Source organism: Phascolarctos cinereus, unplaced genomic scaffold, assembly GCF_003287225.1.
Source record: "Phascolarctos cinereus isolate Bilbo 61053 unplaced genomic scaffold, phaCin_HiC Scaffold_2;HRSCAF=192, whole genome shotgun sequence".
Classification (NCBI taxonomy): domain Eukaryota; kingdom Metazoa; phylum Chordata; class Mammalia; order Diprotodontia; family Phascolarctidae; genus Phascolarctos; species Phascolarctos cinereus.
The window spans coordinates 269,002,550-269,023,477 of NW_027555625.1; the positions used below are offsets into that span (position 1 = coordinate 269,002,550).

A 20,928-nucleotide genomic window follows, 5' to 3' on the forward strand; every position below is an offset into this window, starting at 1 on the left:
AACCCTTAATATACTGTCTTACCCTCGATATCGCACAGCTGGGTATTCCTTCAAAGTGGCACACAGAGTTGCAATCTGTTCTGCCAGTCGTTCCAGGATTGGATTCTTCATTTGAGCCTTGTGTGGGCTGTAGAAGCTTTGAAAAGAGTCAGCAGAGTCCAAGGAATATACCTGAAAATGGGACAAGGAATAGTACTTATATCCAGAATAAAAGTTATTAGATAGCATTCTTTCTGTCAATGGGGAGGAAATTCTAAATAAGTATACTCATCCTAGTAGTTCCCAAAGAATAAGATTTCAGTGGTACAAGTAAAGTAGCCTTTGCATAAAAATGTAACATCAACCCCTACTCTGTTAAACAAAAGAAAATAAAATGTAATCAGAACCATGTTCTCTCGGCATTTAAATCTTCTGAAATACTTCAGTTGAGTCTTTTTTTATGTGGATTCTTACTCCATTACCCTCTGTCCCTTAAACTGGTTGCTTTTAGCTACAAAAATGATTAGAATTTGTTTTACTTTTTCATTTTTTAAAATCTTGTGAAATATATTATGGCTGGGGGTGTTAAAACCAGGCTGTGTTCAACACACTTTGTTCCAGGACTCATAATGAGTTTAAAAAAAAAAAAGGAATGAGAGGGACAAATCTCTCATGTTAGAGAGCAGCTAGATGGGGCTGGGTACAAAACCAGATACAAAGATTCCCCAAGAGTCTGAAGACTTGTGCGGCCAAAGCCAGAAGGCTGTAGTGTATGAAGTGTGATCAGGCCACGACAGCCCTGGGTAGTGATATGAGGAGAAACTTCTCTATGCCATAGAGTTTAAAGGTCTTTGAAAATTGCTTCATTGCACTTGCCAAGAAGACCCGAACTGAGGTATGAGGAAAGACTTTGTTTCACCAGAATGGAGCTTCTACTTGCTGCCCATCAACATGAAGTCAGATATCAATTTTATGATAACACCAAGGAGGCAAAAACCTAAAGCTCTTAAAAATGAAATGAAAGCTTATTGTTTTAAAACAAGTCCTTACTTCTTAAGGGTTACACACTGACAAAACCAACGTAATTAGCTAGAGTAGTGGTAGGCGTTATTTTGCAAACTTTAGGCAAATAAAGATTTTGGTTAGAGCAGGATCTGATTAAAAGTAAAGTCAGAATTTAAATTAAAAAGGAAAAATAATTAAAGAAACATGATAAGTGGAAAGGTACTAAACTTGGAGTCAGGAGAACTGAATTTGAATGCTAGCTCTGATACTTCACAGCTGTGTGACCTTGGGCAAGTAACAACCTCTCCGAGCTTCAGTTTCTTCTTCCATTAAATGGGAATAATTATACTTGTACTTTTACTTCACAGAGTTGTTGTAAGAATGAGTGCTTTGAGAACACAAAGCATTATAATTCTCATTCAAGAGAATAGGTTTTCAGGGGGCAGCTAGGTGGTGCAGTGGATAGAGCACTGGCCCTGGATTCAGGAGGACCTGAGTTCAAATCCAGCCTCAGACATATAACATTTACTAGCTATGTGACCCTGGGCAAGTCACTTAACCCAATGCCTAACCAAAAAAAAAAAAATAGGTTCTCTATTCAAGACTGCTGAGAAAGAAAATAAGATGGCATTAAATGCCCTATGCTTTACTTTTTTTCTTTTTTTTTTATTAATTTATTTTCAGTTTTCAACAATCACTTCCAAAAGCTTTTGAGTTTTGTTTTAATTCTTTTTAAACCTCTGTAAGCAGAGCTTACTCTGTGAACTCTACAAACTGACCTATGGAGATTTAATATTTCCAAATCGCTTATTTCAGAAATCAGCAAATTATTTTTTAACTGGGTAAAGCAAGTCCCAATAGGAAACCAAATCTTGATAACCCTTTCCAGTACAACTTGACTGCAGTGTTCAACATAATTATTTTCTCCAACCTCAAGCCTTATTGCTTGGACATTTGGCATTTAAAGGGTTAAGAGAGAGGGGCCTGATGGCTGCCGTCTGTTCCTTAAACACGTGACAAGCTGAAATTATTGCTATGTATAAACAAGATCCTCTGCAACAGATGAGTGTGGTCTGATCCCCCTTTTACTCTTTTCTCATTGGTTTTTCTGAAATAGTGCTGAAGGACCTTGCCAGTAACCACCAAGTGTCAAGAAGGGCTTTGGGCTCACAAAGAAAAGTACAGTGAAGGATAAGCTTGACTTCAGAAATAACATAAGACCAGTAAGCAAGACAGGGAGGAAACAGTTAAGTTTTTTATATTATTTCTGTTATATGAGCATAAATTCTCAAACTATTTAAATTATGAATAATGTAACAAACTCACAGAATGACTTCCTCAACTTTTGTACAAATAATATTTTTTTCTGACATTTCCTGAGAACCTGCCAGAGGCTCTCATGAAATAATAACCATTAGTGTATATTAAATTTTATGTATAATTTCTGTTTATACTCACCTGGGATTCATATGGAAGGAATGCAATGTTGATTTCTGTAAGAGTTTTGATGACTTTGGCAGCACGAGATTTTACAAGCTCATTAAACAGAGCATCCGGGCAAGCTAAAAGAGCAACAATAATTGTGTCTCACAATAATAAATAATAATTTGTGTTAATTCTTTGCTTCGTTTTAGGTGCTTCAAATGAATAGTAATATCACTCAATATTTAATATGGTTTGATAAACAACCAAAATATTCAGCACACCCCAGAAACCTAACATCCACAATGTATAACATATATCCAAACGACAATAAATAAAATTAGTTATTGAGATTCAATAAAAATTAACTAGCATCAAAGATCAGAATAAAAGAACAGAAGGGACAGGGACTGGACCTCTGATTGCATTTGGTAGAGGGAACTCCTGGATAAGGAAAATTCTTCTACCAATGTAGGTCAGCACATTCTCTGCAACTTGACAGTCTCAGAACTATCACAGAGTGAAATGAGCAAAGGTACAATTTATGCAATAACAACAATAATTACAAAAACAAATAACTTCAAAAGTCTTAGAAATTCTGATCAATGCAACGATGTCAACTGTGAGGACCAATGATGAAGTATGTTACCCAAATCCTGACACAGAGGTGACGGACTCAGGGTGCAGAATTAGACATTTTTTGGAAATAGTAAATACAGAAATTTGTTTTGCTTGACTATTCACATTTGTTAAAAGTTTTTTTTTTCCATTGGTGGGAAGGATAAAGTAGGAAGAAAAGAAAATGGATTTTAGTTGGAAAAAAATAAAATTTAACTTAAGAAAAACTTATAGTCTTGGACAGCTGCCTAGCTCAGTGAGAAGTTAAACGATTTGCCTGGTCATATAACTATTATGTTTCTGGGATAGGACTTCAACCCCTGTCTACCTGGCTTTTAGGCCAGCCCTCTATCTGCTACGCAAGATACAGAGGCAGTATTGGAAATGGAATAAAGAAGAAAATTATGATTTATAAAAGAAGTACCTGCAACATTGTAGGCACTTAATAAATTATTGCTGAGCAATGTCAACACCCAACAGTACCACAATACAGAATGGGATAACACTTTAGTAATACCATTCAGTCATTTCTCCCAAGTGCTAAAGACCTCACCACTAAAGACAAGCACAATCTGGTGGCAGTATTTATAATTGCTGAAAACTCTTTTGATCTAAATAAATAATTTTAGCCTCATAGAAGAATACAATAGGCTTATAGATACAATCTGCCTGATGTCCTTCCCATTACTGTTCTAAAATTGCCTTCAAATAACATAAAGTTGCTATGAATTTTCCATTTTCTTAGTTGTAGAGTTTTATTTCCTGTTCCTGAAAGAACTGGCCTAGTTACAACACCATAAATTACATAGGTACTGGAATAATAGATAATCTGCATAGTACTTTAATGTAATCTTGGCACTTCACATCTAGTGTTTCATTTCATCCTCACAACAACTTTATGAGGTGAGTACTACAGGTGTTTTTATTCCCACTTTACACATGATGTAACAGAGGTTCAGGGAGATTAAGTGACCTGCTTATGGTCACACAGCTAATAAATGTCATAAGCAGAATATGAACTCAGGTCTCTCCTGACACCAAGTCCAACACTTTCCCACCATGCCATGCTGCATGATATTACTATCTACCATTAATAGAATCTACAATTATGTTATTTCTCCACAAGGCTCCAAGTCAAGTAAAGGAGAACAAGTGCTACCTGAAGCAATGAATGTCCATTTTAGAAGGGTATCTCAGATATCTCTGGTGGAATAAGTTTAGAAATAAACCATTAGAAGGTTATAGTTTAAGGTGACATGATTTGCATAAGTAATAAAATGAAAAAATGCCATTAAAAAAATCACACTGAGCTGCTTGTTTCAATGCTGAATTAAATCCATTATCCTTGGAATTGGTATCCTGTGTATCAGTGCTGTAAGGAAGGAATAAATAATCCTGTTGCTCTTTTCTAACTCATGTCTATGATATCTTCTAAAGAGAATAAAAACCTAGAACAATGAGTATACTGTTTACAAATCAATTTTGTATGACTTTATTATTTGCTCTGCTATACAGTTTTGACAGGATGAGAGTGTTGCTGGCATACATGGTAAAGACAAACATCAAAGGGATTTTTTACAATTATTTCTTTAAGCTGTGGCATACTTACAGTCAGTGAAAAACACATGTGCAGCCCTATACTTGGCAGTTGGCGGGTCCTTAAAGTCACTGATGAGTGAATGGACAGACTATGGAAAGGGGAGAGAAAGTTAATGAAAAATAAATTCTGGAGGTAATAAAATCAATAATTGTCACTGAGCCAAACTCAAGCTATGTAAAATAGTAACAGACAGGTATTGTCAATGAATTTTTACAAATAAAGAATATTTAGTACAGAGTTTTAAATGATTAATCCATGTTAAATTTAATTCTAAGACAGGGGTGGGGAACTTGTGGCCTCAAGGCCACATGTGGCCCTCAAGTGGGGCCCTTTGACTGAATTCAAACTTCACTAAACAAATCCCCTTAATAAAAGGATTTCTTCTGTAAAACTTGGACTGAGTCAAAAGGCTGCACCCAAGGACCTAGAGGGCCACATGTGCCCTTGAGGCACAAGTTCCTCACCCCTGTTAGATGTAGGATTGTCAAGAAATTTATCAGAAGCACAAAGAAGGCAAAGGCTTTCATTCTATCCTAGAACAACGAGGTTAATGAGATCTTCCAATTCTCCAAAGCTGGCTCAGCTCAGAACATAAGAATCTGTAAGTTAGGGTACTGGCCAGCAATGGAATGTTTCAGCTAAGGTTGCTCTTACTGCTAACATAACCCAGACAGCTTATACAGAAACTGAAGGAATTCAGCCAACATTCAAAAATGAGAATAATGCTGAATTTAGAGAAAAAAAGAGCTCTAACTGTGTCCTGAAATTACATTTTTAAAAGACACAGATCGTCTCAGAAAAAAAAAAGAACAATTAAACAAACTAGAGCTGTGCCAGCCCACCTCTGGCTTTTTTGAACAGCTGCTAAATCTCATTAAGCTTACTTAAAACATATTACCACCACCACCACCCCCCTCCTTACTCTTACTGATTTGTGGATTTCAAGCTGAACAAATGCAGTACGTTAAGTAGAAGCTTAACCTAGAAATGCCAAATAACCTATTGCTGCACAGATACTGAAGCTATCCTAGCTTCAACTCAAACTCTTTTTGGGAAAAATTTACCTTCTCAGAGGGGGTGATGAGATACACAGCTTCCAGACTGGGCAGTGGCTCTCGACGCTTGTTGATATCTTCCACAACTAAATGATAAAATAAAATCACCCCGTACTGGAAATTGAGATGACATAGCTTCATCATAGAATGAAAACATTCTAACACACTCATATGTCCATGCTATTTCCAGGTTGGCTTAGATTAAATTAATGCTTCCCCCCCCCCCTTAAGGCTTATTTTCTTCTTTCTTTAAAAGTTATACCATCCTCTGATAGCGTATGTTTTTCAGGCTTTATGCCTAAAGAGTCAAATAGATGTGAGGTACAGGAAGTGTTTTCAGGTTCTATCTTTGTATCTATCCTTCACGCCTACTATAGTATCTTGCACACAGTATCTATTTAATAAACATTTATTGAATTGAATTATCTCATCTGAATAATTCCTTGTGAAATTTAAGTTCATTTACAGATGCAGAGTCCTGGGTAACACCATTTACTTACTACCACCAAAGGTAATGACCTCAATCCAGAGAATACTATTAATTCTCTATCAGATTTCTCTTTCTATGAAAATAATCCCAATTCTTCTTTAAAATTTCCTTGTACAGTTTATTTCTAAATCATCATATAATAATTTCATTGATCCCCTTTGGAAACTCTGTAAGTAATAATAGTATTCCGATCAGATTTTATATAACAACATTACTCTAAGAAGCTCAAAGACTACCACCTCATTTTGTTAAAGCTTTAGGTGCTTTTAGAAGGCCCAGCTGTCTCCTTTACCTAAAAGGAAGAGCTTTCTAATAGTCATCACTCCATAATATAATGGTCACCTGAGGGAGTTTAAGGTCCTGTTGTATAGAAAGCAACATAATTACAATATCAGAGCCATTCTTCATAATCATAGGATTGAGAATTACAAGTTAAATATCACTTTGGGGGCATCTCTTAATTTAAATTTATACAAGATTTCTTATCCTGAAGAATTTCTAAATGTCTTATATATTTATTTATACCAAAAACAGTCAACCTGCTGTTTCTGGGCAGATTAAAAAAAAATAGTAGTTGCCATATTACACCAGTGATTCCATCAGATCTTTTTGTCGAGAGGAAAAGTACAGGTTAACTTCATTTGGGGAAACGATAGTTTCAACATGGATCGCTTTTCAACTATAGAAGTAGTTTCATAAACTACTATGCCATACTGCTCTGAAGAGCTTCCCAAATAGCAAGAGAGCTACAAATATTACAAATCTGATGTGTATATACTCACTTGTTATCCCTTCAGTCATAATGTCCGTCATCTTACAGCAGGATGAGAGCATCCTCATACTGAGTTGATCAACCACCAACACCTGGGAGAAATGTAAATCTGAGGCTGCTTCATGTCATAACTTAGTGAATGCTACTGAAGCCAAAATAGGATTTCAGAAACACCAACAGAGTGCAAGTCAATGAGGAGAATGTTGAGCAAACAAATGGTTTCATACCAACCAGAATGGTTAGTAGTTTCCTCAGAGAGATGTATTAATCCATAATTTTTAAATCCCAAGATTCAGAAAAGTTACACAAATTCTAACTGACCTCAACAAAAAATCTTACTTTGAGGCATCATTATGATGTAGAGCTGTGCTGTCAAAATCAATTAGAAATAGGGGGGCACTAATCAATCCATAAGAATCCCTGTGGGTTGCATACTGACTTAGTTTTAAGATGTAAAGTTATCTATGATTTATTGTCTTTTTATTTATTTTGTTAAACACTCCTAGTGGCAGCATATTTGACACCTCTGATGTAGAGGATATCCTAGGTTCTCAAAAGGCTAGGCCAACAGAATACAATTTCTGGTTGACTTTCTCAAACTGGAAAGACCTTGAGTATGATTTCAGAAACAAATTCCATGAAAAGCAGCATGGTTGGTCATTAAATAATGAACTCTTAAGCCATGGCAACCCATGAACAAACAAAAAAATATAGTCTTTAAGCCTTTATGCTCACTTCTATAGTAGAATAGCAGGAAAATGAGCAGAAAGTGCTAAAGACATGACTATTTTTAGGTTGGCTATAGTCAATTTAACTGCTGGAATGCTACATGAGATCTTTGTCCAGTATTCATTAGTCCAATGAGCTGATATACTAGTGGAGGAGCTGAACCACATAAACATTAACATTCTTGTTATAAATGGAATGAGAAGATATATTGCAGCCAAATGAAAGATTCCTTCAAGCTCTTATTGAAAAGGCAGAGAAAGAGGATCCATATATACCAAAACATTAATAGCAGCATGTTTTGTTGTAACAAAGAAGTAAAAACAAAGTGAGTGCCATAATGGTGAAATAATTTATGGTATAGGAATGTAGTAGGATACTGTTGTGCTCTAAGAAATGACAAAAGGAATAGATCATCTTGGCACAAGATTTGTGTAAAGTGGTGCACAGCGAAAAGAGAAGAACTAGGAAAACAATTTATACAATGACTACAATAACATAAAGGAAAATTACTTTGAAAAACATAAGACCTCTGAACAATGCAATGAACCAATCACTACTCCAGAAAACTAATGAGGCAGCATACTTCTGACCTCTTGACAGAGGGGTGATGGACCAGAGGTACAGAAGGAGATATACATTTTGAGACGGCCATTGTCTGAATCTGCCTTGTCTGACTATGCTTTTTTTATTGCAAGGCACAGCTTTTAGTTGGAGAGTAGGGGGAAGTTGCAGGCAGTGTTGTGCCACTAAATGTCTAACAACTGGTTCTCCAAAAAAAAAGTATGCTTCTATCTATCTACACATACAGATGGACATAAATTTGTTATAAATTTTACCAATATAAAGGATGTGTAGCACACAATTTACCAATCTTAACAAAAATATACGATACTCTTTATTACAAATTCCATATAGCCAACTGATTCTCACAGAACGTTTTTGTTCATTTTTTCCCAAACTCTTGTATTCATAGCCAACCTATAATCACAATTCAAACATGATTTGACAAGTGGAGTTGCATTCCAATCTGCTTACTCTTTTCCCAATAAATTTATTGTCATTAAATCTGATACACAGTCTAGTGTTAAACTATTTTTCACCATCATACAAATTATACTCATTACACTGAAAACTCTTTCACCTTTAGCACTAGTGCTTTCATATAATGCTATCTTTTTTTTTTTAAAGCATTTTGTATAGCTTGCAAAGACTGGAACAATGTTTGATTCCATATTAACTGTAAAATCCCATAAAGCGCTCCAATCAATTTTATGTTTTAAAATTTCATTTAAATTCTACCTTTTTTTTTTACCAACTATTCATGGTTAAGTTATTTTCTCATGAGGCCAATTAGATGGTTCTAATAAATCAAAATAATCTTAAATGCTTTCATAGTTGTCTCTGTCTGATAAAAGATCTAAGCTATTATGTCGAAATATATTTTCTAGTAACATATTGCTGAGAAGAGCATTCGATTTATTATTTTTATTTAATGGAATCTCTAAACTTATCTAACTTAATTAAATCTTAAGCTTGAGATTAATGTTTTCTAGTACCAATCTTCAAATTTTTTCAGAGATCTTACTGTACATTGATTTTAATTTCTACACTTTCTAAATGTTAGTTGATTTTGGCTGCAACATAGTTGCAAGTAATGAAAATTCTTCAAGAATATCAATCATTAAAAAAAAGTCTTACAAGAAAGTACAGTCAATCCTCAACTTCTGTGGGGATAACATTCCTAGAAAATGGTGCTAAAGTCAAAAACGCAGGTGTTGATACATTGAACCTATAAGAAATAGGGGGTTAGGTCTCCACAATCAACAAAAACTGTAATCTTTCATTTGAGATTACTGGAAATGCACTTTTCTGTATACAAGTCTTAATAATAAAACATTAATTCTGATAATATGCACTTTTCCTAACACAGTAACCATGAAATAACCCATAAAATGCAGTACACAAAATAAAATTGGTAATATGCAAAACATTTTTTCTCACTAGTAATTCTCTAGAATTCTGTGGCCTCTTGCACTAACATCTTACAAAAAATATTTTAGACAATACTATACACTGTAAACTTCTCTTGCTTTTGGCTCCTTCTGAAAACCAAGGGAGAGGTTTCTGGGACTTTAGTCACTGCTGCTGGAAGACGCCGAGACTGGTGAGGTCTTGATATCACCTCTGACACTCCAAATGCACATGGAGTACTTTGCAACGGCAGGGTGAGCAAGACCAGTGAAGCACTTAGTAGGATACGAGTTTATCCACAAACTTACATGCATAGTGCCTCTCTCATTTTTTTCTCTACTGTGCATAGTTATGAATGTGCATAGTTGTCAATGCAAAAATGAAAATGGAGTTACTTTTAAAAAATCATGAAAAGGCTTTTTAAGTTGTAAAAATTAAATATACAAATGTTGAGGATTGACTGTAATCTCTTTGCCAAACCAGAATAAGAAAAAAGATAATAATATATACATAATGTAGGATGTGACTGCCACATAGCAATAGCAGCTTGTAAGCTACATGTTATACATCTCAGTTCCAGTACTAGACCAATTTTAATAATTTTAATTTCAAATTCTTTAGGTACAGCATTTAGTATGGTTTGATTTATTAGATTGGTAATAAAAAGAATTTTGTCCAGATATATTTTAAATATAAATTTGTTCTACTTCAGAAATTGACTTGATTTTCAAAGGGCCAAATTATGACTTCAGGAAAAACTTCTAACAACTCTGTAGCTGCTTTGAACTTTCTTTTCAGCATTTTATTAGCACTATCAGGACACAATGCAATTAAGTTCATTTTCAAATGTTCATTACTAAAGCCATAATAATTTAAAATGGACAATAATGTATTAAAAACACACTCTGCTGTGGTTGTCACCAATTCTTTTAAAGCAACAAATAACACTACCAAGTGCAGAAGCTTACTGAACTGTGCTCTGGCTGTGTTTAACAATTGGCTCACAAAATTTCTCAAAGTTTAACAATTGTTTCTTGCCAACCAATACGAGCTGGCTGTAGGGGATTGTAGGTGATGTAATACAAGAAAGGAAAAGGCATCAATGAAACATTTAAAAACAGAAGAGAACAGAAGAAAATTTAGAAGAGTCTTGGTACTATCACGGCAAACTTTTTAAAATATATATATAATATAAATTTGTAAATAAGCTGTACATAACTGAAGTTCACAGTTTCATACACAACCCTCTTTTTTGTATGTGGAAATGTTGTTCATTGAGATCATAATAAAATTTTTAAAAGAAAGCCAAGACAACAGGAAAAAAGGCAAATAAAGGAGTTGGTAGAAATCATTTCATTATGAACCCAATAGTAACAAGAAATATTTCAGTGGGACACTTAGTTACCTGGTTTGCCATGCTTAAGATGAGTAAAAGCCAAAAAACAAAACAAAACCATAGGAAAATAATGCATTTATTGCACCAACATCTGTTGCTGAGGTAAAATAATAAAGCAATTATACAAAGACCCTAACAAGACCCTGCAAACCCAGTCAATGTATACACTGCTACTTGGTGACTTGAATGCCAAGGTGTATGAGTACAGCAAAGTATGTTAGGGTTTAGGATTAAGTAATCTTGAAAGAAGACAATGGCTTAAAGACTACTCAGTAACTTCACACACATATATCATGAATATTTTCTTTGAATAAAAAATCTGAAGGTTTTCTGACATATCAAGAACTGAACACCAACACAAAAATGAAATGAACTATTTCTTAGCATCAAGGAAACAAATTTTACTGACATGAATATTTTCAGAATCAGCTTTCAACAGGCAGTCAAATCAGAGACAGCAATGTTCAAAATCAACACCACATTAGAAGACAGGATAAAAATAACATGTTGCATTTGATTACAATAACTTCAACTGACCTAAACAAAATGGTAAATCTAAAAAATGAGAAACGTTCAAAGGTAAAGAATTGACTTTGATTATTACCATTTCTTAGAGATGTTTAAATAACGTAATCACTATAATGAAGAGGTAAAAAGAACTTTCAAATTGCCTCAGCCAACAAACTCTGATCTCTTAGACAAATGGAAAGATATGGGAACCACAGGCAACATCATCTGAGAATATCATCCAATTTTCAAAATATTATGGAAAAAGCTGACAAAAGATTATCACCCGTATTGCCTCACAAAATAGTGAAAAGTAGTGGAGGGAGAAAAGCAAGCCTGAAAAAATCTTAGTTTGATTTCCAAATCTAGATAATCTAAAACACGTTTGCAGAAAGAGTACAAAAATATATGAAATGGAACAGATTTGTCTGTATTATTATAGCACTCCATGCTCATCATCAGTAACAATGGAACCATCACACTTGAATTCTCCTATCTCAGTACTCAATGAGTTAGGAAGTGGAAATGGCACTCAAGAAGATGAAGCTACTACCTCCTGCAGATAGGTAATGGACTCAGGATGCAGAATGAAACATAATTTTTTGACATGACCAATGCACAAATTTGTTTCCCTTAATAGGTGGGAAATGAGGAGAGAAAATTATTTTTTAATTGAAAAAATAATTTTTTAAAAGATAAAGTTCTGATATCAGACTAGAGATATTAAATTTTTCAAGAAGACATCTCCAAAAAGGGGAAGGTACCAAAAAGGGTGACCAAAAAGACATCAGTAACTACCAGCTCACCTGCCTACTTTCTCACGTATACAACAGTCTTATGAGAATGCTAGCTGAGGATGGTGGCATAAACCTATAATCCCTGCTGCCAGGAAGGCTGAGGTTGGAGGATAACTTGAGCTCAGGAGTTCCTATCTGTAGTTGACTGTGCCAAATGGCTGTCTAGACTAAGTTCAGCACTGACACAGTGAGCCCCTGGAACTGGGGTATGGATGAGTAAGGGGAGCACAGCCTGCCTAGGAACAGGTGAGCCAGCCCAAGTTGGAGGCAGAGCAGGTCAAAATTCCCATGCCCATCAAGCAGTGGGGTCAAAACTGGTGAGATAGGGAGTTCCAGTCTTAAAAGAGAGACTGACAAAGACAGAATGTTTTTTGTTCATATTAAGGGTATTCTTTTTTTTGTTTGTTTGTTTGTTTTGTTTTTTGGTTAGGCAGTTGGGGTTAAGTGACTTGTCCAGGGTCACACAGCTAGTAAGGGTCAAGCCTTTGGTCTGAGGCCGCATTTGAACTCAGGTCCTCCTGACTTCAGGGCCGGTGCTCTATCCACTGCGCCACCTAGCTGCCCCCCATATTAAGGGTATTCTTGATGAAAATCTGACAAGGTAATAGGCAATCTTTCACAGGTGATTTTCTATAGCAAACCATATCATCATAATTATACAACTGACTGAAATCTGAAGAAAACAGAAGATTATGTTGCTTACTGTTTCTTGGTTACAAAAACTTATTGACTCAGTAAAGCAAAATGAGGCTTTAAAGGTTCTTCTCCAACAAAGTATCTCTCATGTATGTGATAAGATCATACAAAATTCCGTGGTAGATGTGACCATCAAAGCTAGTTTTGTTCACTAATCTTATATTATATCAGATGAAGAATAAAGCAAAAGGACATATACTTGCCAAAGATGTTCCCTACTGTCATGGATCATGTCCTATACCAAGTACAAAGAGAAAAGGAGATTATCCATTGATGGTGAGATCCTCCAGGTAGTCTTTTTTTTTTTTTTAAAAAGCACTAAGCAGAGTGCATCAACCTTCAGAACACTAGGAAATCTTCTCCATAAGATCCATAGCCACTCAAAAGAAATCTGCCTAATATCCACACAGGCAAAAACCAAATGGAGGAAACATAAAGTTGCCAGAAAATGACAAACTATTAAATGGGCAGTCCAATGAGTTATTCCATCAGTAAATATATCTGAAAAAAGTAACTTCAGATGGACAGTGAATTAGACAAAGCAGTGAACAGAAAGAGGCAGAATTACGCACTGGAAACAATGCTGGATTTGGAGCTAGAGGACTTGGCATCAAATCTCAGCTCTGCTTCTTAGCGTGTGACCTTGGTAAGTCATCTCTTTGGGCCTGTTTCCTTATCTATAAAATGAAGGTACTGGACTGGATTAGAGGTTGCCAAGCACTCCCAAGCTCAGGCCAAACCAGATTAAAATATAATTGGGAAATGTTTAACAAAATAAATAAAAATACAATACAACATAATGTTAATTTGTGTTTTTTAAGTCAATATACAGGAATTTTTAAATACGGAGGAAATCTTTTTTATTTGAATTTGACACCATTGTACTAGATAATCTCAACTGCCCTTCTAATTCTAAATCTACTATTCTATGAAGACAGCTAGATGATTTCTGAAGGTAGAGCAAGAATAAGTAAAAACTCTACCTTACGAGTCCCCTACACATCTAAAAAATACACTAGACCAAATCCTGATTGGGAAATCCAAGAAAAAAATTGCAGTGTCATTTTTTCCAACCCAAGTCAGCATAGGGAGATAGACAGTGAAGTCTGCAGATACTGGAAACAGGGTCTAGAAAGGAATAACTGCGCTGAACATCCTGACTCAAGGAGAGGCCATGTACCAGGGCAAAAAGTGGTCCCAAATCCAACACAGAGGAGCCTGACATTGTACAAGGTGCCAACTGGTACTCTGTTGCTCACTACCCAGTTCTGGATCAGATCTGGGGTGGAAGGAGGAAGGGCCTGTGCATAGGGGTGACATTCCAGAGTTAGGAATGTCAGCTGCTTGGCTCTGACCCCAAGAGTGGAGTTGAGTAGAGTTCCATCTTCTGGTCCAGTCTAAAGTTTGCAACACAACAAGTACAACAGGAATCCCAGACCAAAGGAGAGCCAGTAGCTCTATCACTCTGAACCAGCAGAGCCTTCCAGTTAGTTGATAATGGCTAAGTTAATCAGCAGTCTACTGGAACTCCAACCAAAGCAAGACCATATGTATGTTGTCCAGACCCAAACTCAAGTAAGAAACTTGTGGAGCTAAAACCAGGATGGTAGTGATCAGCTTTTGCCCTGGATCAGACCACATTGAAAGTTTGCAACCTAAGCTGTCCCTGAAAAACTGGAATAATAGAACATTCAGTACCCTCACCTAAGCAACAAACTCCCTTAAAATTAGAATGGGCCAAATAGAACATAACAATTCTGTAAGACAACAAGAAATAATAAAACAAAGTAAAAGAAACTAAATAGAAGAAAATGTAAGATACCCACAGCAAAAATAACAAACCTGGTAAACAGAGAAAAGATTATCAAATAATCACTGGTCTACCTTAAAGTCATGTCCAAAAAAAAAGAGCCTATAAATCAAATTTTAAGAAATCATAAAAAAACCCCAGTCACCTCCTAGGGAAAGAAAATTAAAACTCCCAAGAATATTAGAGCCAAAATCCATAGCTTCCTCTAGGTCAAGAGAAAGACACTTCAAATGGCTAGAAAGAAAGAATTCAAACAATGAGGAGCGACAGTTAGGATTATACAAAATTTACTTGCTACACCTATGAAGGAATGGGGAGTTTGGATTACTATTACTATATTCCAGAAGGCAAAATACCTAGGTTTAAAACCAAAAATAACTTTCTCAACAAAACCAAGTATAATCCTAGAGAGGAAAAAAAAAAGATTTTTAACGAAATAGAGGACTTCCAAGTATGCCTGATAAAAAGACTTTGAAATACAAACATAGGAGTCAAAAAACATAAAAAGGTAAAAAAAGAGTGAGCAACCATAAAGGACTAAAGAAGGATACACTGTTTACATTCTAATATGGGGAGACAGTATTATATGTGTCCTCTCAGAACCCTCTCATCATCAGGAGGTCATAGAGGGAATTTAATTAGACAGAAAGACTGGGAGTGGTTCTGTTATGGTTTGATGATCTAAAGAAGAAGTGAACAGGAAATGAAGAAAATACATTAGAAGGAGAACGGGAAAGGAAGATAGATGGGAAAAATTATGTCACATAATTAGGGGTGCTCAAGTAGAAGGGGTGCTCAAGTAGAAGCCTATACAAACAAAAAAGAAGGGTTGGCAGAGTGGGCAACGCTTAAACATCACTCTCATCTGAACTGTTCAAAGGAGATTAACTCCTGTACACAGTTGGGTACAGAAATATATCTCACTCAACACGGAAATAGAAGGAAAAGGGAAGAAAGGAGAGGAGGGAATAAAGAAAGGGTTGAATACGGGAAGGAGTAGTCCTAAACAAAACAAACTCTAACTAAGAATGTACAAAATATTGATAATAGCTCATTACAAAGAATTGGATACTTACAGACTGCTCATCAATTGGAGAATGACTGAACAAGTTATGGCACATAAATGTGATTAAATATTACTGTGGTATAAGAAATTATGGAGGAGATAGTTTCAGAGAAACCTAGGAAGACTTGTATGAACTGATGCAGCATAAGCTGAGCAGAACCAAAAGAATAAATTATACATTAAAAATTATATTCTAATGACAGACAACTTTGAAGGACTTAAGAACTCTAATCAACTCAATGCCATCTAAAATTCTAGAGGACTCATGATGAAGCAAGCTACCCACACCTCCCAATAGAGAGGTGATGGATTCAGAGTACAGACTGAGACATTTTTATTACAGACACTGCCAATGAAAACATTTGTTTTGCTTGATTATACTTATTTTTAAACAGGCTTTTTTTTTCTTTCTCAATCAGAGAGGAAGGAGGGAGGAGAGGTAGAATAGAGAAAAGGCAGATTTTCATTGATTAAAAAAATAATTTTAGTAAAAGGAAACTGGCTGAACTGCATTTAGGAAATTGTAAAGTGCTTTCAACTACTCCTGCTAATCCCAACATACAAATTCATTCATTCTAATAATATTCTTTCTTATTAAAAAAAAAATAACAAAAAAGCATTTTTTCTCCCTCTTGCCTTCTCCCCACCACTGGAAGAAAAAGAAAAATAAACCCTTGTAACAAATACACAGTCAAGTAAAACAAATTCCTGCATTGATCAAGTTCAAAAAAAAAACACGTCTCAATCTACACTTTAATTCCATCAGATACCATGTTGAATTCTTTGGAATACTGGTTGGCCACTGTGTTGATTAAAGTTCCTAAGTTCTTCAAAGTTGTTTGACTTTACGATACTGTTTCTAACAATATTCCTCCACCACATCCAAAGAATTAAAATTGTAAGTAAACCAAAGGACAAGAGAGATGCATAGTGGGTGTGAGTAAGCTGTTGTGTATTACCAACAATGACTTGCACACAAAAAGCCGTGTAAAACACATTATCAAGAAAAGTATATATTGAAAAGAAGGTTGGCTAGCCATGTAGTTAGGGTGAAAGACAACAGCATGAGTGTTATATGAGTACCCAAAAATAAGGAAAGACCTAGAGGAAGGCCTCCAGAGCACTAGAGAGTTCTTCTATCAATCATACTAAAGGAAAAGGAATAGAAAGGGTATGATGTGTAGTAGTAAAGGAATGTCTGTATCAATGAGTTCATCATTAATAGGTACATCAGAATATTAAAGTAAGATACATCTAACGTAGCTTCTTTAATTTGGACATAAACTTTCAGAATGAAAATAAATACTATTCTAAGTGCAGATTTCATAAATATATGCATACCCATTCTTGATATTCCAAGCTCAGCAGCCAAACTGCCCACAATATACCTCAATCCAGATCAGTAGAAGCTTGACATTTTACTCCTAGATTAAAATCAAACCTAAAACCTTTCCTATCTGCACTTACATTCTTAGATGCATTAAGCTGTACTTACTGCTATTCTACTCCACCAGGCAGTATCAAAAGGGGGAATTCAGGAGGTCCCTTCCCACTTCTAAAAAAAATCTCGGTCCTCAAGCAGAGGGCAAAGGAGGGCATCCTTGGTCCATTTTTTTTCCCCTAGCCAGATTAGACTGGGATACTTACTACCTCAGTAAAAGACAGACTAGCCAGCATTTTCTAAAACAGGCTCCTGAATATTGCTAAAGCAGCAGTTCTCAAAGCATAGGCTAAGATTCCTCAGGATACCTGAGACCCTTTCAGGGGATCCTTAAGGTCAAAACTGTTTTCGTAAAAATACTAATATATTTTAATTTCTAATATGGAAAATATCAATAGATACAAATCATTAACAAAAGCTCTTTTGAGGATCTTCAAGAATTTCTAAGAGAATAATGGAATCCTGAGACCAAAAAATTTGAGAATCACTGTACTTGAGTAATGTTATTCCTAGCTTAAAATTAGGGTGCTTGGAGGAGGATAACTGCAAACGGGAAGGAGAGAAATGAAAATAATTTACACAGAATTCCCTTGGGTACATTAGGCATTTCTGTGAAGATGGCTATTCCAGTTAGCTCATTTGATTAAAGAATGGTGTTAAATGGCTTGATTTCTTGTTCTCTACTCTATGGCCACAGTCTATAGGACTAGCATCCCATAAATGCAGTGTGGATGGCTCTGGGTAAGCCCTTTCTACCGAAAAAAACTGATCTTTCTAGTCTTGTTACCTTTGTGACTGGAGTGGTAAGGACTTAGGGCAGGGACTGCCTCTCAACTACCACATCTGTGTTGATCCAAATCAATGAGCGGCTCTTCAACCAAGATCATGACATACAGAGAATACTTTCTTTTCTTCCTTAATCAATGATATTTTCAATTAATTAGTTTTTTAAAATCAAACATTCTCTATACCTTATATTACAAGTATTACATTCAATACAATTTCAACATGTCATGTTAATTTATTTTATCTTATTTTACACGCAGCTATAATTAGAAAGGAGTTAGATTAGATGATCCCGAATGTCACTTTCAACTCTATCTCAATACACAAAAAATATGCAAACAAGAAGTCAGTTTTTGGAAGGACAGTTTTTGAGCTTTTCATTTACCCTCCTCCTAGCCCAGTATCTGTTACAAAGCACTTTGTTTCTACTCTTTGCATATAGCCAAATGCTTTTCCCCCCCAAATTGCCCCTTATTAACATTGATGTCAACTTACCCTAAGATTCCCAATTCCATTATTCCACTTACCTTCCACTCTCCCTTCTTTTTCACCTTCCTTATCACATCATGCATAATCTCTTTAAGAGAAAAAAAAAAAAGAAAAAGACCACATATTAGTTAACTAAAAAGAACACACAGTTTTCCCAATAACCATCTCAACACTTAACACATGGACCAGACACATTTCTTTCAAGGGAGGAATGCATGACTCTACAGTTAAGCATTTCAGTTTACTTGAGGAGTGGCCCATATTTCACATATATTAAAGATAGCTCTCCTTTTCCCATTAAGTCATAGTAGTAAACGATAGCCAGTCAAGTAAAATGTTATAAACAAAGGAAGGAACCACAAACTGGTAGATGCATAAGGAAGGTCTCCTTTTTTTTGGATAGGGAGAGGGATGACTGGTGTAGAAGGGCCAATAAAACTTCAATTGCTACAATGCTTGACATAATATCTGGCTTCTGTAATTCTATAATTCTTATTATGTGTACAGGGTTATGATTTTGCCTTTTAGAACTTTTAACTACAAGCATTATATTTTTCCACCCTGAGGAATGTAAATGAATCGATATTTCTTGCTATAGAGAATGCACATATACATAGACACATTTATACACAGTTACATTAATAGGTAAAAGTCTTTATCCCCTTCTTAGGATCTGTGGATTAGGAATTTACTCTTCCTCCTCTATGGAATCTGAGCTAACATTTCACATATACAATCCCAAGGGAAAAAATGAAGTATGTCTCTAAGGCCTTTCATCCCTTAGAGACCATTCTCTCTGCAGATAACTGGCACGTAATCTGTTAAGGTTAACTGCCCCTTGCTTTTGGTTCTCACTTCTTAAATCAGTGCAGAGAATCTTTCCCTCTTTTTCCAATGATAACCTTACAAAGTTCCCACCCAGACTCAGTCCCATAAGCATCTGGCAACACAGAACCTTTCATGTCCTCCTAGTAAGACAACCTTTAGTAAATCAGAGAACATTCCAATCTCATACTCTCAGCCTCCTAAACCAATTATTAGTCATAGAAATCTCAATAATAAATCTGGAATCCAAAGTTACAAGTAACATCTCGCTGCCCACCAATCACCATCCTGGAACTGCCAAAAAGGAGGGCATGTCAGAGATCAGACTTTACCTATACAAAAAGGAAATGCTGAGAAGCCATCTTCAAAGCTGTCATATCACCCAGCATAGAGAACAGCCACATTGCCACCCCAATCTGGACACAGGTTTGGAGGCTTACTGTATCCCACTTCCATTTCCAGACAACTGTAAAGAATATTTTAAAATAAATCTTCTTTGGATATGTAAGGTTTTTGTAGGTTTCCTTTTCCCCTCCCTCATGCAGATGCTTGTGTTACTCCACAATCACTCATTTGGAGGGGCATTTGTCACCATCTAAAGGAAGTGAAATGAGTCTGAGAAACAGCAAGTCTCCTAACGTTTAAATTCCTCTAATTTAAGGGCAGCTACGTGGCTCAGTGGGTAGAGCACTGCACTAAGAATCAGCAAGACTCATCTTGAATTGAAATCCGGCCTCAGACACGTACTAGTTGTGTGACCTTGGACAAGTCACTTAACCCTATTTGCCTCAGTTCCTCATCTGTAAAATGAGTTGGAGAAGGAAATGGTGAACCACTCCAGTATCTTGCCAAGAAAACCCCAAATAGGGTCATGAAGAGTTAGATATGACTGAAACAACCGAATAACAATAAATTCAAAGAACACTCATTCTAAGAGCTGCAGTAAATAATCCAAATTTGAGAGGGGGGCTGATTTTTACTGATACCTTTTGTTTTAACATCACCTTCATTTCCCAATTTACCCCCTTTTCTCCCAGAGAACCATTCCTTATAAAAAATAAAAAAGAAAGAGGGGAAAAAACCCATAGTTGTGCAAAACAAAACATAGATCTGACATTATATGTGGTACATCCTCTACCTCTGCAAATGAGGGACAGAGGTGGAGGCTGCATCCCTTCTTTGGAGCCAGGCTTCCTCATTATGACTACACAGCACTCAGTTTCAGTTTTCTTGTTAGTGTTGCTCTTTCCATGTATACTGCTATAGTCATTCTACATGCTGTTTTCTTGATTCTGATACTTCGTTTTCTATCCATTCTCAGAGGTATAATAAGGTATAGCCTAAAGTATGCTGGATTTGGACTGGTGGGCCTATGTTCCAATCTTGCTTCTCCATTTACTAACTACGACATTGAGCAAATCACTTAATCTCCTTAAGCTTCAGTTTTCTTATCTGTAAAAACAGAGGGTTGAAC

General features: G+C 35.8%; 1 protein-coding gene across 5 annotated transcripts in view; it reads right to left on the reverse strand.

Annotated features, from left to right (window-relative positions):
- STXBP1 (syntaxin binding protein 1) overlaps positions 1–20,928 on the reverse strand; it is a 127,221-nt gene that overhangs the window by 39,315 nt on the left and 66,978 nt on the right. For all 5 annotated transcript variants that reach the window (XM_020965760.2, XM_020965756.2, XM_020965758.2 and 2 more), the window contains 6 exons: positions 18,668–18,717; positions 6,952–7,033; positions 5,689–5,765; positions 4,634–4,712; positions 2,443–2,546; positions 23–171 (listed from right to left, as the gene is read on the reverse strand). In XM_020965760.2, coding sequence (XP_020821419.1) covers positions 23–171; positions 2,443–2,546; positions 4,634–4,712; positions 5,689–5,765; positions 6,952–7,033; positions 18,668–18,717 — 541 coding nt within the window. The remainder of the gene's footprint in view (positions 1–22; positions 172–2,442; positions 2,547–4,633; positions 4,713–5,688; positions 5,766–6,951; positions 7,034–18,667; positions 18,718–20,928) is intronic.